General features: G+C 42.0%; 1 protein-coding gene across 1 annotated transcript in view; it reads left to right on the plus strand.

Annotated features, from left to right (window-relative positions):
- myo15aa (myosin XVAa) overlaps positions 1 to 5,971 on the plus strand; it is a 169,076-nt gene extending 163,105 nt beyond the window's left edge. Inside the window, 3 exon segments of the mRNA XM_078559219.1 lie at positions 42 to 175; positions 2,655 to 2,795; positions 5,870 to 5,971. Coding sequence (XP_078415345.1) covers positions 42 to 175; positions 2,655 to 2,795; positions 5,870 to 5,971 — 377 coding nt within the window.
- The last annotated feature ends 7,496 nt before the right edge of the window (positions 5,972 to 13,467 follow it).

The raw sequence follows: 13,467 nt of genomic DNA on the forward strand, positions 1-13,467 counted from the left end.
CTCACCCTGTTTCAGTGACTAGTTTCTCTTCCTTCACAAAGGGCTTGTGAGTGCATTCCCCATGTTTGGATCCTCATTCTTCTACATCCAGAGCAGCAGCAACAGTGCGATTGTTGCCCCTTGTATTCTGGCCGTCAACCAGAATGGACTCAATTTCCTCAACAAGGAGACTCATGTGAGTTGCTAAAGATATTTTAAGTCTATTAAAAAACCACAGATTGAAAGGGTCATTGAGCCCATCAAGTTAATTCCTTGTGCCCTCAACCCTATCACTGAGCCTACTCACACACTGTATCTCCTCCCACAGCCCATGTAGCAACTCCCCGATCACCCACCCATTGAATTACCAGAGCAGAATTTCAGATAAATAACCCCTGATCCACAAAGATGATCTTATAAAACCCCAGAATATTAATCCATCTCCTCTCTTTGGCCATGACCAGCCATCTGTCAAGGACACTCTTGTGTCAAGCGTGGTCCTGTTGGTAGCACGCTTCCTCTGAATCACAAGATTCCAAGTTCATAATCCCACTCCTGGACTCGAGCACAAAAATCAAGACTGACACTCCAGTGAAGTACTGAGGGAGCATTGCACTGTTGGAGGTGCTATCTTTTGGATGAGGTGTTCAACCGAGACCCCATCTACTTGGGTGGATGTAAAAAATCCCATGGCACTTTTTCGAAGAAGAGTAGGAGTTATCCGGGTGTCCTCGCCAATACATATCCCTCAATCAACATCACAAAAGGCAGATTATCCCGTCATTATCACATTGCTGTTTGTGAGAGTTGGCTGAGGGAAAATCAACAGCTGTGTTTCTCACAATACAACAGTGACTACACTTCAAAAAGTACTTCATTGACTGTAAAATGCTTTGAGATGTCTAGTGATCATGAAAAATGCTATATAAATGCAAGCTTTCCTTTCTTTCTTTATCCAGTCCCTCCCAGCAGTTAAATAATAGTCTTTATTCCCTCTGTGTAACATTTTCAGTTGCATCTCTGACATTCACATTCTCCATTCTGTAGTACAGAACTTGAGTATTGCTGAAAAAAAGAGACATGCTTATGCATTTCATCTTGCACTCAACGGGACAATTCGCAAGAGTACCAATATAAGGGGAAAATAACAATTTATACTGCATGTGAAGAGAATGCTGATTGGTTAGCAAGTGGACTCTGATTGGTAGAGGCTTTCCAATGCACCAGTGGTGGTGACTGACAGTTAACTGTCAAGCATTGTTTGAAATTTAAACCAGGCAGCTTGACCCTGATTGGTCAAGGCATTGCCCTGAGGAATGAGTGAGTGAATGGATGTCACTTATTTTGTTTAGCTGAAACAGGCACAATGTATGTACATGTTCTTTTTGTCTAGTATTCTTGTGAAGTATCCTGCTGAGTGCAAGACAAAAAGCTTAGACATGTGTCTTTATTCAGCAATTTCTCCGTTCTCTGGCTTGATTGAGCATTTACATCTCTTCCTCTTCAAAGTAGGTGGCCAGAATTAACAGATGTATCTCCCACTGGTTTCTCCATAGTTACTTCTTTTCCATAGTCACCTATGTGCCAGGCATCAGTGCAAAATATTTAAAATGTCAATGTTTACTAATTTCAAGCTATTATATTTTCTCAATTTTCCCTTTGGCTTCCCCTCCGTATACCATGCTCTGGTTAGTAACTCAAGGAATTGGGGCATGGTTATGATTAGTAATTCAAGAGGAACCAGGGTAAAGGCATGATCAATAATTCACGGGGAATTGGGGCAATACCGTGATTGATAGCTTAAGGAATTTGGGCAAAGCCACGATGAAAACTCACAGGGGATTGGGGAAACATTGTGATCAATAACTTGCAAGGAATTGGGGAAATGCCCTGAGCAATAACTCAGTGAATCGTAGTCACATTCCCTGCAATGACTCTGTCAACTGGATCCCAAGCTTCCACTTTTGGAAAATTGGGTTACCTCTTCTTTGTCACAGGGTTTATCCTCACCTTCCTTATGCTATCCAGAGGAGTCCGCCAGTTGTGGGAGTGGAGACATTCTGCAGCTGGCTCAACAGCAACCAATTGCCAGGCCTTCCAACATTCAGATCAGATCTTCTTCTCCCACCCATCTTACAGTTGGTTGCCAAAGAAACTTGGTGATGACAGATGAAAGTTCCTTTTGTTCAGAATTAATGGGTGGGTGGGGGTGGGGGTGGGGGTGTCGCATGACATAAATGGGTTGGATATTCTTTGTGGAATAATCATTTTAATACACTGTCATATACAGAGATATTTTGAACATCTCCATAATTTCCAAAGGGAAGACACACCGCAAGGAATCTTTGTCCCATTTCCACACAGGAGGGTGGGGAGTGAATCAAATCCCAGTTAAGGAAATAATCTTTGAATCTGGAGAATCCAAATTCCAAAAAAGGAGAATGATCCTAGGTTCTGTTCTTGGTCATACAATGGGGGGAGTTGGGATATGAGGATCCTGTCAAGTTAACAAGAAACAGCAATGTGAGGATGCCCGTGAGCCAGGATGTTCCATCCCATTCGCCCACCACCCCACCATGAGTCATCTGTTCTATCTCTAGGATAACTTGCATCTGGAATTGGAAGGGGTACTTCAGACACCGTAAAAGCTGTATATTGTGACCCTTATTTTGCAGGAGCTGATGGTCAATTTCCCATTGAAGGATGTACAGTCCACTCTAACTCAGCGATCAGGCCCTAGTGACAGTTATCCATATGTGGAGATTAAACTGGGAGACTTGATGTCCCAAAGAATAACACAACTTCAGCTTGATCAGGTTTGTAAGGGTTGTGTGTGAATGTTCGGTGTCGCTGCTTACAATTAGTTAGAAGCCACTTACGGTTTAGAAGCAATTGGGTAAATATAAAAGTCCATCAAACCTGTTGTTTCCACAGAACCTGCAGAAAAATAAAAACATAAGAAACAGGAGCAGGAGTAGGCCATTTAACCATTTGAGCCTGCTCTGCCATTTAATAAGATCATGGTTGATTTTTTCTACCTCAACTTCATCTCCCACACTATGTTCACATCCATTAATTGCTTCAGTACCCAAAAATCTATTGACATCTATCTTTAATATAGTCAAAGACTAAGCATCCACTGCTCTCTGGGGTAGAGAATTTCAAAGATTCACAACACTGAGTGAGGAAATTTCTCCTTATCTCAGTCCTACATAGCTAACCCCTTAATCTGAGACTGCAACTCCATGTTCTAAATTCCCCAGTCAGGGAAACATATTTTCAGTATCTACCCTGTCATGCTCCTTAGGAATTTTATACGTTTCAATTAGATCACATCTTATTCTTCTAAACTCCAGGGAATATTGGTTTTGTCTACTCAATATAAGGGATTTTGAACGAAGATCTGCAAAGTCTGCCTGCTTAGCTAGGTGTGAATCTGGTCCTTTGAGAACTGCCAGATTATTAACATGGTTCAGCGAGAGGTGCTGCCTCCTGGTCCAGTACCGCTTACACAGGACTAGCATTTGCAATATGATCAGCCCTTTGAAGGAAAATTTCCATAGGGTTCTACCACTCATTTCCATTAGCTGAATGGAAGAGTTGCAGAAACCCTAGACAAGCGATGTAATCATCAGTTATGCACGATTTCCACAGTTCTGCTACATGAAGTTGGGACTGGGCAGTTAAACCTTCTCCCTCTGGCGAGGTGCCACCCCATTGGTGCAGTGCTGTTTGGATTACGCAGAGCTAACAAGTAACTAGAGCACAGGACTAAAGGACAACAGCAGGACATCTCACACTCCCCTTAACATATTTAACACGTTTTGAGGATTTAGGGTGTCTAGAGATAAAGGGCTGGAATTTCATGGAGTCAGGGAGACTTCACGGAGGGGTAAAAATGGTGGCTGGAACCCGATTCCGGCATTCCCAACTCCATTCCCAGGGTTTCTAATTTTTAACAGTGCCATTTAAGGGTGTGGGCTGCTTCAGGTCACGAGCCTGCACCCTACATTCCCGGCCTGGTCGGCTCCATTGCGAGGATAGGCATTTCCTAGAATTCCGCAATTTTAAAGGAATCAGGCCAGCTTTTCAAAGGGTTGTGATTCACGGCAATTCAGGCATGCCATAAACAATAGTCTGCATGAAAGCCAAGTTCAAAAGGTCCGCCTCCGATGTGTAAAAAAAAGCTTTAAAGAAGTTATTCATTTTTTTAACTCTCAACTTCCTTAAAAAATCCTTTTTACTATAGGCTAATAAAGGTGGTAATCATCTAGACCCTTTAACATATCAATAGCTGAAATTGCAAGCACTTGAAACCTCTTTATCTTGTGTAAATTAAGACTGTGCAATTGACATGAGAGACAAGAGAGCCAGAGTTATCATTCAAGCAATGTTTTCCCTGGGGCTTAAGTGTTTCAGTACTCTAATGATGGGTTTGGCTTAAACCTCATTATGCTTTCTTGGCTTACAGCCCAGAAATTTTATTAGAATATTGTAACACCTGAACCCCAGGGAAAACATTGTTTGATTGATAGCTCTGGTTCTCTGATCTCTTCTGTCAATTGCACAATGTTTATTTACATAAGATAAAGAGGTTTCAAGTCCTTTCAGTTTCAACTGTTGATACGTTAAAAAGTCTGGATGATATTTTATTGGCCTGTAGTGAAAAGTTTTGTTTTAAGCAAATGGAAAGTTATCAATGATTTTTTTAAAAGCTTTTTGTTTTACACAGCCTATTATCCCTACTGGGTTCATTGGTTCCATACAGTATATAGTGGGTGAATGGGCATGTAAGTGCCATAGCTTGGCATGGGGGCATAAGGGGCCATAGGGGTTTCTGGGGGACATACCTGGTGATGGGGGGCATGTGGGGTCATAGCAGGTGGGTGGGGGTATGGAGTGGTACGGATGGGGCATGGGGAGTGTGTGGCAGGCAAGGTGGTGTGAAGGGCAAGGGCTAGAGGGCCTTACTACTTTCATTATAACTGAGATGAGGTCCCACAGCATCGAGGCGGGCTTTTTAAAAAGCCCGCCTTCCAAACTTTTTCCCCGGGTTGGCTGCCCCGACTGCAGGCTACAAAACACACACACAATGAAAATCCCACCTTTCCTGGCACTTTCTCCCAAGGCAGGCGGGCCAAGCCAGGAATTTTCCCAACTCCCGCTACATGCCTCAAGGGTGAAAATCCAGCCCAAAATTAAAGAAACTTACAGAAGGAGGCCAATCGGTCTGTAGTACTTGTGCTGGCTCTCTGAAAGCGTCGGCATGCTTAGGCTCACACCCCTGCTTTTTGCCTACAACCCTGTAAATTCATTGTTCTCAAGTCCCTGTCCAAGTCTTTTTTAAAAGCAGTTCAGTTCCGGACAACTCTGAGTGGAAAAAGGTTCTCCTCATCTCCCCTCCAGATCTTTTACCAATGACTTTAAATCTATGACCCCTGGTTATTGACTCACTCACCGGAACGAATAGTTTTTCTCTCTACTCTTTCAACAGTTCTCATCTTTTTGAAAACCTCCCAGGTCACTTTTAACCTTCTCCACTCCAAGGAGAACAATCCTAACTTCTCCAATCTTTCACTATAAATCATCACTGAGTCCTCAACCCTGGTAAGATCCTAGTGGAGGCTCCTGAATAGCACATTCCCATGGAACTGTATTCCAGCTGAAGTCAGCATCTTCAGTCGGAGAGAAATGGAATTTGGAAAGCTAGGGTGGTGTTACCGTCACAGATGGGATCTGGAGCAAGTGGGTAAATGGGTTGAAATACAGGTCAGTCATGATCTGAATGAATGATGGAACAGGCTTGAGGAGCTGACTGACCTCCTCCTTTTCATATATAAATACAAACCATACTGGACCTGCTGTAATCACCTGATCTGTTCCCCTACAGGCTTTGGAAATGTGCCGTGTCACAGCCATGCATGTGGAGTCCATGCTGCTGGCTCGAGAGAAGAGGCTGACTCTTCCCCCCAGTGAGATTACCTTGCTGTGATTAGCGCTGGCCATACAAAAATTGCACCCAGTGCTGATGGAATTGAGATTGTGGCCTCACCATTTCATCAGTGTCTACCCTGTGCAGCAACACCATGGATAAAGATGGTATTACCAATTGATACATTGGAAAGAACTAGATATTAGACATCAGAGAGATGTGTACAAGTCACAGAATCTCACTTTCATTATAAACAACTGTTAAATTCACACAGGTAGAGTTTCTGTTGACGTTATAGAGACGACACTGGCTTCCTGAAGGGACACCAAAAGTAAACTCTGATCCTATACCCTAATGGATGTCCTGTTGTGTCACCATCCTCTTTTAGACTGACAGAGATTAGCCATGGATGTGGGATTCCCCAACTATACTGTTATGACCTCGGTAGAACCAGTAACATGTTTTTTAAAGAATCTGAAAAGCCACTAAAGAATGAAGCCACAAGGTTCACGGTTTAAAATGAAATAATTTTACTACACAAAAATCAAAGTTCATGAATAGTAATAACTATACTCTATCTTAACTAGTCAATTACATTAAAGATATTAAAAGTACAATGAACACAGTTACTTATACTCTAAACCAAACTTAAATTTCCTTTTATACCCATTTGACTAAGTGAATTGCTCATTCGGAGATCTGGTGCAGATACAATGGGCTGAATGACTTCCTTCTGCACTGTAACAATTCTGTGACTTATACCCCAAAAATCTCAAGTCAGATACTTATCAAAAATTGGAAGATTAACCACTTGGTCTGAGTACCATTTCAAAGAATCATATAACAGCTAAGATTTCTCTGTCCTTGTACTTACTTCTAGCAAGGTTTTCCCTTCAAATCTCCACCAACCTTCCCACTGTTTTAGACTCTCAGTTAAGCACAGGCATGGCTAGTCTTAAGCATAGCCAGCTCAGGTCAGAACTCAGGTCTAACTATCCCTAGAAAATCAACTGTTAGGATCCTTTAGTTAACAAGAATTTTAAACTCTTTCAGCCAGCATGTTAACTAGCACACAGCATGTGTAAACTTCCCACTGGAGCACATTACACAGTGAGATGATGTCCCAGGTCTGCCTTCACTAAACCACACTGGCATGTGGCTCACCAGCATTGCAACGAATGCTATAAGCTTCCAGGTACTGGTAGAAGGTCAAGTTCATTCCAAACCACTCGCCAGACACATCATCTCGAGGAGCCAAAACAATCTCCACTAATACCCCTCCTCGCCCAGTGGGCAGGCACTGTACACTACAATTTAGATTCCCTTTGTTCTTGCCTATGGTCTGGTACCTCCCACTTCCTGGATACATCCTCAACCTCCTGGACAGATGGCCACCCACTCTACTTCTCCGATACACACTCCAATCACTATCAGTAGCTATTTCTTATACAGAATTGTTATATTTTCATTTATTTGATATATGGGGAGTTACTGATTGCAATAGCTTGAGTAACTCCTGTTCACAAGGACTCTAATCCCAAAATGTGTGAGCAAATGGGATTTCAGGTTGGCAAGATGTAACAACTGGTGTGCCACAGGGATCAGTGCTGGGACCTCAAATGGTTACAATTTATATAAATGACTTACTGAAGAAATGGATGGGATGGTTGCCAAATTTGCTGATGACACAAAGATAGGTAGGAAAGTAAGTTGTGAAAAGGACATAAGGAGGCTACAAAAAGATATAAATAAAGTGAGTGGGCAAAGATATGGCAAATGGAGTATAATGTGGGAAAATGTGAAATTGTCCATTTTGGCAGAAAAAATAAAAGAGAAGCATATTATCTAAATGGTGAGAGATTGCAGAGCTCCGAGATGCAGAGGAATCTGGGCTTAGTGCATGAATTGCAAAAGGCTAGTATGCAGGTACAGCAAGTAATTAAGAAAGCTAATAGAATATTATCATTCATTGCAAAGGGAATTTAATACAAAAGTAGGGAGCTTATGCTTCAGTTATACAGAGCACTAGTGAGACCACATCTGAAATATTGTGTACAGTATTGGTCCCCTTATTTAAGGAAGAATGTAAATGCATTGGAAGTAATTCAGAGAAGGTTTACCAGACTAATACCTGGCATGGGCAGGTTGTCTTATGAGGAAAGGTTGGACAGACTAGGCTTGTATCTGCTGGAGTTTAGAAGAGTAAGAGGCAATTTGATTGAAACATATAAGTTCCTGAGGGGTCTTGACAGGGTGGATGTGGAGAGGATGTTTCCTCTTATGGGAGAAGCTAGAACTAGGGGCACAGTTTAAAAATAAGGGGTCGCCCATTTAAAACGGAGATGAGGCGAATTTTTTTTTCTCTCAGAGGGTTGAGAGTCTTTGGAACTTTCTTCCTGAAAAGACAATGGAAGCAGAGTCTTTGAATACTTTTAAGGCAGAGGTGGATAGATTCTTGGTGAGCAAGGGGTTGATAGGTTATTGGGGGTAGACGGGATGCAGATTTGAGATTACTATCAGATCAGCCATGATCTTATTAAATGGCAGAGCAGGCCCGAGGGGCCAAATGGCCTACTCCTGTTCCTTGTTCGTGTGTTTGTGGAGCCAGGCTGGTGTCTGATTCCAGGAATCCTCTTCCCCAGTAATGTGACTCTGAGTGTTTGCAGGCTATTCAACGGCAGAGAGTTGATGGGGATGGAGTGTGACATTGCCTTCTGCAGTGTTCCACTGAAAGCTCAACATAAGCTTGAGGAACTGTATCTTATCTTTTGATTAGACACCCTATAGCCTTCTGGACTCTACACTGAGGTCAACAATTTCAGATCTTGATCTCTGTCCCTATTTTGTTTCCTTTTGTTTTGCAGGTTTCGGTTGTAATGTAGTGTTTCCCTTGTTTTTGCCTTCCGACGGCAGCTGTTAATCATTCGGCCATTCACACCTCCTCTAGAAAAATCTTTTGTTTCTTTACTTGTCCCATCAGCAGACACTTTGGCCCTGCACCACCACCTCTTTTGACGTTTAATCTCTCCTTTTTTCCCCCACTCTATTACAGGTCTTCCATCCTTCCACCTTTCACTTGCTTAAAACCTATTACAGTACATTTCTAACTTTTCCAAATTCTCAAGAAAGTTCATGAACGTGAAACATTAACTCTGTTTCTCCCTTCACAGGTGCTGTCTGACCTGCTGAGGGTTTCCAGAATTTGCAGTAAATTTATTTTTTGTGTCAGTTGGATCTGTTGCTTACTGGATCTCCATAAATTTTCCACCAGGGGTCACTGGTCAGTGATCAGGAGGGAGGGATCTGACTGATTTTTTTTTAGCCTTTCTCCCTAATCTGGGGCACTGCAGTGAATTGTATTCTCCCAGCAAAACTGAGCTAATCCACAACCACAAACGGAGCCTTTGACCTTTTGGTGGCTTTTCTCTTGGTACTACAGAAACACTCAATTATCTCCTCAAACCTATTCCACCATTTAATGAGATCATGGCCTCTGTATATTTTGCCCAATAATCCTTAATGCCTTTGGTTCACAATAATCTATCAATCTCAGATTTAAAATTAACCTGTGATCTAACATTGATTGCTGTTTGTGGAAGAGAGTTCCAAACTTCTAGCAACCTTCTGCCTGTAGAAATATTTCCTAATTTCAGTCCTGAATGGCCTGGCTGTAATTTTTAGACTATGCACAAGACTTCCCAACCTGTGGAAAAACTTTCTCGACAAAAATAAAATACTGTGGATGCTGGAAATCTGAAATAAAAAATAAAAAGAAAATACTGGAACTACTCAGCTGGTCTGGCAGTATCTGTGGAGAGAGAAATTGAATGTTTCAGTTTGATGACTTATATCAGAATCAGTTCTGATGAAAGGAAATAGTTTCTCTCTGTCTACCCTATCTATTCCTCTTACTATCTTAAACTGCAATCAAATCACTCCTTAGCCATCTAATTCCAGGGAATACAACCTGAGTTTGCGTTATCTCTTGTCGTAATTTAACCCTTGGAGTTCTGGCATCATTCTGGTAAATCTAGGCTGCACTCTCTCCTACAGTATCACCAAAATATCCTTGCTATGGCGTAGGGTCCAGGTATGGTTCACAGTGCTCCAGGTATGTTCTAACCAGAGATTTGTATAGTCGTGGTATAACTTTATTGCCTTGTACTTCAGTCCACTGGAGATAAAGGCCAGTATTCCATTAGCTTTTGTAATTATTTTTCTGTACCCATTCATGACATTTTAATGATCTTAGGTACCTGGGTCACCAAATCTCTTTGATTTTTGCCATTTGGAAAGTAATCTGTATTTTTTAGGTTCAAAGTGGATGACCTCATATTTGACTACATTGAAATCCATTTGCCAGTTCTGCCCATTCACTTAATTTATTAATATCTTTTATAATTTTATACTTCTATCTTACACTGCTTAAGGAGGTCTTGTGGCACAATGGGTAGCATCTTGCCTCTGAGCTAGAAGCTTCAGGTTCAAGTCCAACCCCAGGAACATTCATAAAGCGCATTCATAATGTGACCAAACAGGTTGATTATCAACCTGCAAATCCTTCCAACACACACCAACATCATTCCAACACAGGTGGTAAGAGTGATGGAATGAAAGTTGGAGCCTCTACCTTCACTATCAATGGCTCTGAACTACGATATGTATGTAAATGTGTATGTTGCTACAACTCTGATTCCCTGAGCGATCTGTAACATACATACACAATGCTACCTATCTTTGTGTCATCGGCAAACATGCATATGTGGCTCTCTATCCCATCTCCTAAGTCATTAATAAATACAGTAAATACTTAAGGCCTCAATGCAGATCTTTGCAGGAAACTCGTGGTTTTGCTCATCGTAAAAGGGGCTCTCAGTCGTTAATAATTAACACAAAGAAGCAAACAATCCTTGCATCATGATTGCAGCCTGTCATTGACACTGTCTTATGTCCCACTCTAGCATAGAGAAAGGAAAGCAGACAGCTTTTCTTTTAACAACTCTCCAAATATTCCACTCAAAGATCACAGATTTATAAAATGTTTTCTTAAGAAATACTGTTGTAGAATTATGTATTTTTAGAATTTTTCAGCTGTCAAATTGATACGGTGAAAAAAGTGCAATAAATATACATTCTTTTTAAAGAAACATTTTGAATATATCCAGTGCTGTTGAATGTCATTTTGAGTTGTTGTTTATGAGTTGTTATAGCTGCATATTTGCACCCAGCCCCATTTTTTTTAAGAACTGAAGGATTTTTGGTGCTTGTATTGGTTCAGTAAATGTGATATATTTTTTATAAAACTATAATTGGATCATTAGGTGAATGTATTAGTGTTGCAGAACCCAAGAATAATTTTTTGTACAATTTCTTGGAGAACAAGCTGCTTTAATCACTTCTGCTGGGTTTTTTGAGAACATAAAATAACTTCTTCCAAATGTCTTTATTGTCTTTTTCCCACAGAAACCCCCACATTTCCATTCATTGAGTTAATGGATATTATATAAATACTTATCCTTACGTTAATGTGAAATATGTTTTGAATAGGTTACCTCCATTGTTTGAATATTATTGTTATTATTAGGGTGTTTGGGTATTTTCCCTTTTTTTCTTCCTGAACTTTTAAAGTTCTGTACTTTGTGTATTTGGCCTGATTGTCCCAACACTCCATTTCAGGATTTCCAGTTGCAATTTCTTGTTTCACACAAACATCTGCAAACAAACCTAAAAATAAAAACAAATGTAAACAATGTGTCACTCTCATGGAACAATGAATTTCTTGGATTACACTGGTCAGTTTCCTCTACTGTTGCACAAAGGGAGTTAAGACTAAAAATAGCAGAACTGGCTCGATGGACTGAATGGCCAATTACCATTCCTATAATTAAGACACTTACGGGCATGTTCATTCAGCAAGGAAAATAGTAGAATCACATGGAATCATGGAATGTTTACAACATAGAGGAGGCCATTTGGCCCATTGTGAACAATTAAACGGTTCACTAGAGGAGGCTCCATAAATATGCCTATCCTCAATATAAAAGCAAAATACTGCGGATGCTGGAAATCTGAAACAAAAACAAAAATAGCTGGAAAAACTCAGCAGGTCTGACAGCATCTGCAGAGAGGGACACAGTTAACATTTCGAGTCCATATGACTCTTTATCAGAACTAAGGAAAAATAGAAATGAAATGAAATATAAGCTGGTTGAGGGGGTAGGACAGGTAGAGCTGGATAGAGGGCCAGTGATAGGTGGAGGCAAAGAAGAGATTGCCAAAGATGTCATAGACAAAAGGACAAAGGGATGTTGATGGTGGTGTTATTAGCTATAGAATGTGCTAATGGTGACATTAAGGGTAGAAAGCAGAATGAGCAAGTGACAGATAGCTCTAGTGGGGTGGGGTAGGGGGAAGAGATCGAAATGGGCTAAAAGGTGGAGATAAAACAATGAATGGAAATACATTTAAAAATAATAGAAATAGATGGGAAAAGAAAAAAAATATAGGAAAAAAATATAAATTGGAAAAAGGGGGATCGGAAAGGGGTTGGGGATGGAGGAGAGAGTTCATGATCTGAAGTTGTTGAACTCAATGTTAAGTCCGAAAGGCCGCAAAGTGCCTAATCGGAAGATGAGGTGCTACTTCTCCAGTTTGCGTTGAGCTTCACTGGAACATTGCAACAGGCCAAGGACGGAAATGTGGGCATGAGAGCAGGGTGGTGTGTTGAAATGGCAAGCGACATTGAGGTCCAGTCATGCTTGCGGACAGACCAAAGGTGTTCCGCAAAGCGGTCACCCAGTCTGCGTTTGGTCTCTCCAATGTAGAGGAGACCGCATTGGGAGCAGCGAATGCAGTAAACTAAATTGAGGGAAATGCAAGTGAAGTGCTGCTTCACTTGAAGGGAGTGTTTGAGCCCTTGGACGGTGAGGAGGGGGGGAGTAAAGGGGCAAGCGTTGCACCTTCTGCGGTTGCAGGGGAAGGTGCTGTGGGAGGGGGTTGAGGTGTAGGGGCTGATGAAGGAGTGGACCAGGGTATCCCGGAGGGAACGGTCCCTACGGAATGCCAACGGGGGGGGGCGGTGCGGTGAAGGGAAGATGTGTTTGGTGCTGGCATCGTACTGGAGTTGGCGGAAATGGCTGAGGATGATCCTTTGTATGCAAAGGCTGGTGGAGTGATAAGTGAGGATGAGGTTCTCCCACACACCCGCCCTCACATCTTCCTCTCCCTCCCAGAACCATGATAGGGTCCCTCTCATCCTCACTTATCACCCCACCAGCCTCCGCATTCAAAGGATCATCCTCCGCCATTTCTGCCAACTCCAGCAGGATGCCAGCACCAAACACATCTTCCCTTCACCACCCCCCCCACCCCATCAGCATTCTGTAGGGACCATTCCCTCCGGGACGCCCTGGTCCACTCCTCCATCACCCCCTACACTTCAACCCCATCCCACGGCACCTTCCCATGTAACCGCAGAAGGTGCAACACCTGCCCCTTTACTTCCCCCCTCCTCACCATCCAAGGGCCCAAACACTCCTTTCAAGTGAAGCAGCGGT

This window comes from Cetorhinus maximus, chromosome 15 (genome assembly GCF_964194155.1).
Source record: "Cetorhinus maximus chromosome 15, sCetMax3.hap1.1, whole genome shotgun sequence".
Taxonomy (NCBI): Eukaryota; Metazoa; Chordata; class Chondrichthyes; order Lamniformes; family Cetorhinidae; genus Cetorhinus; species Cetorhinus maximus.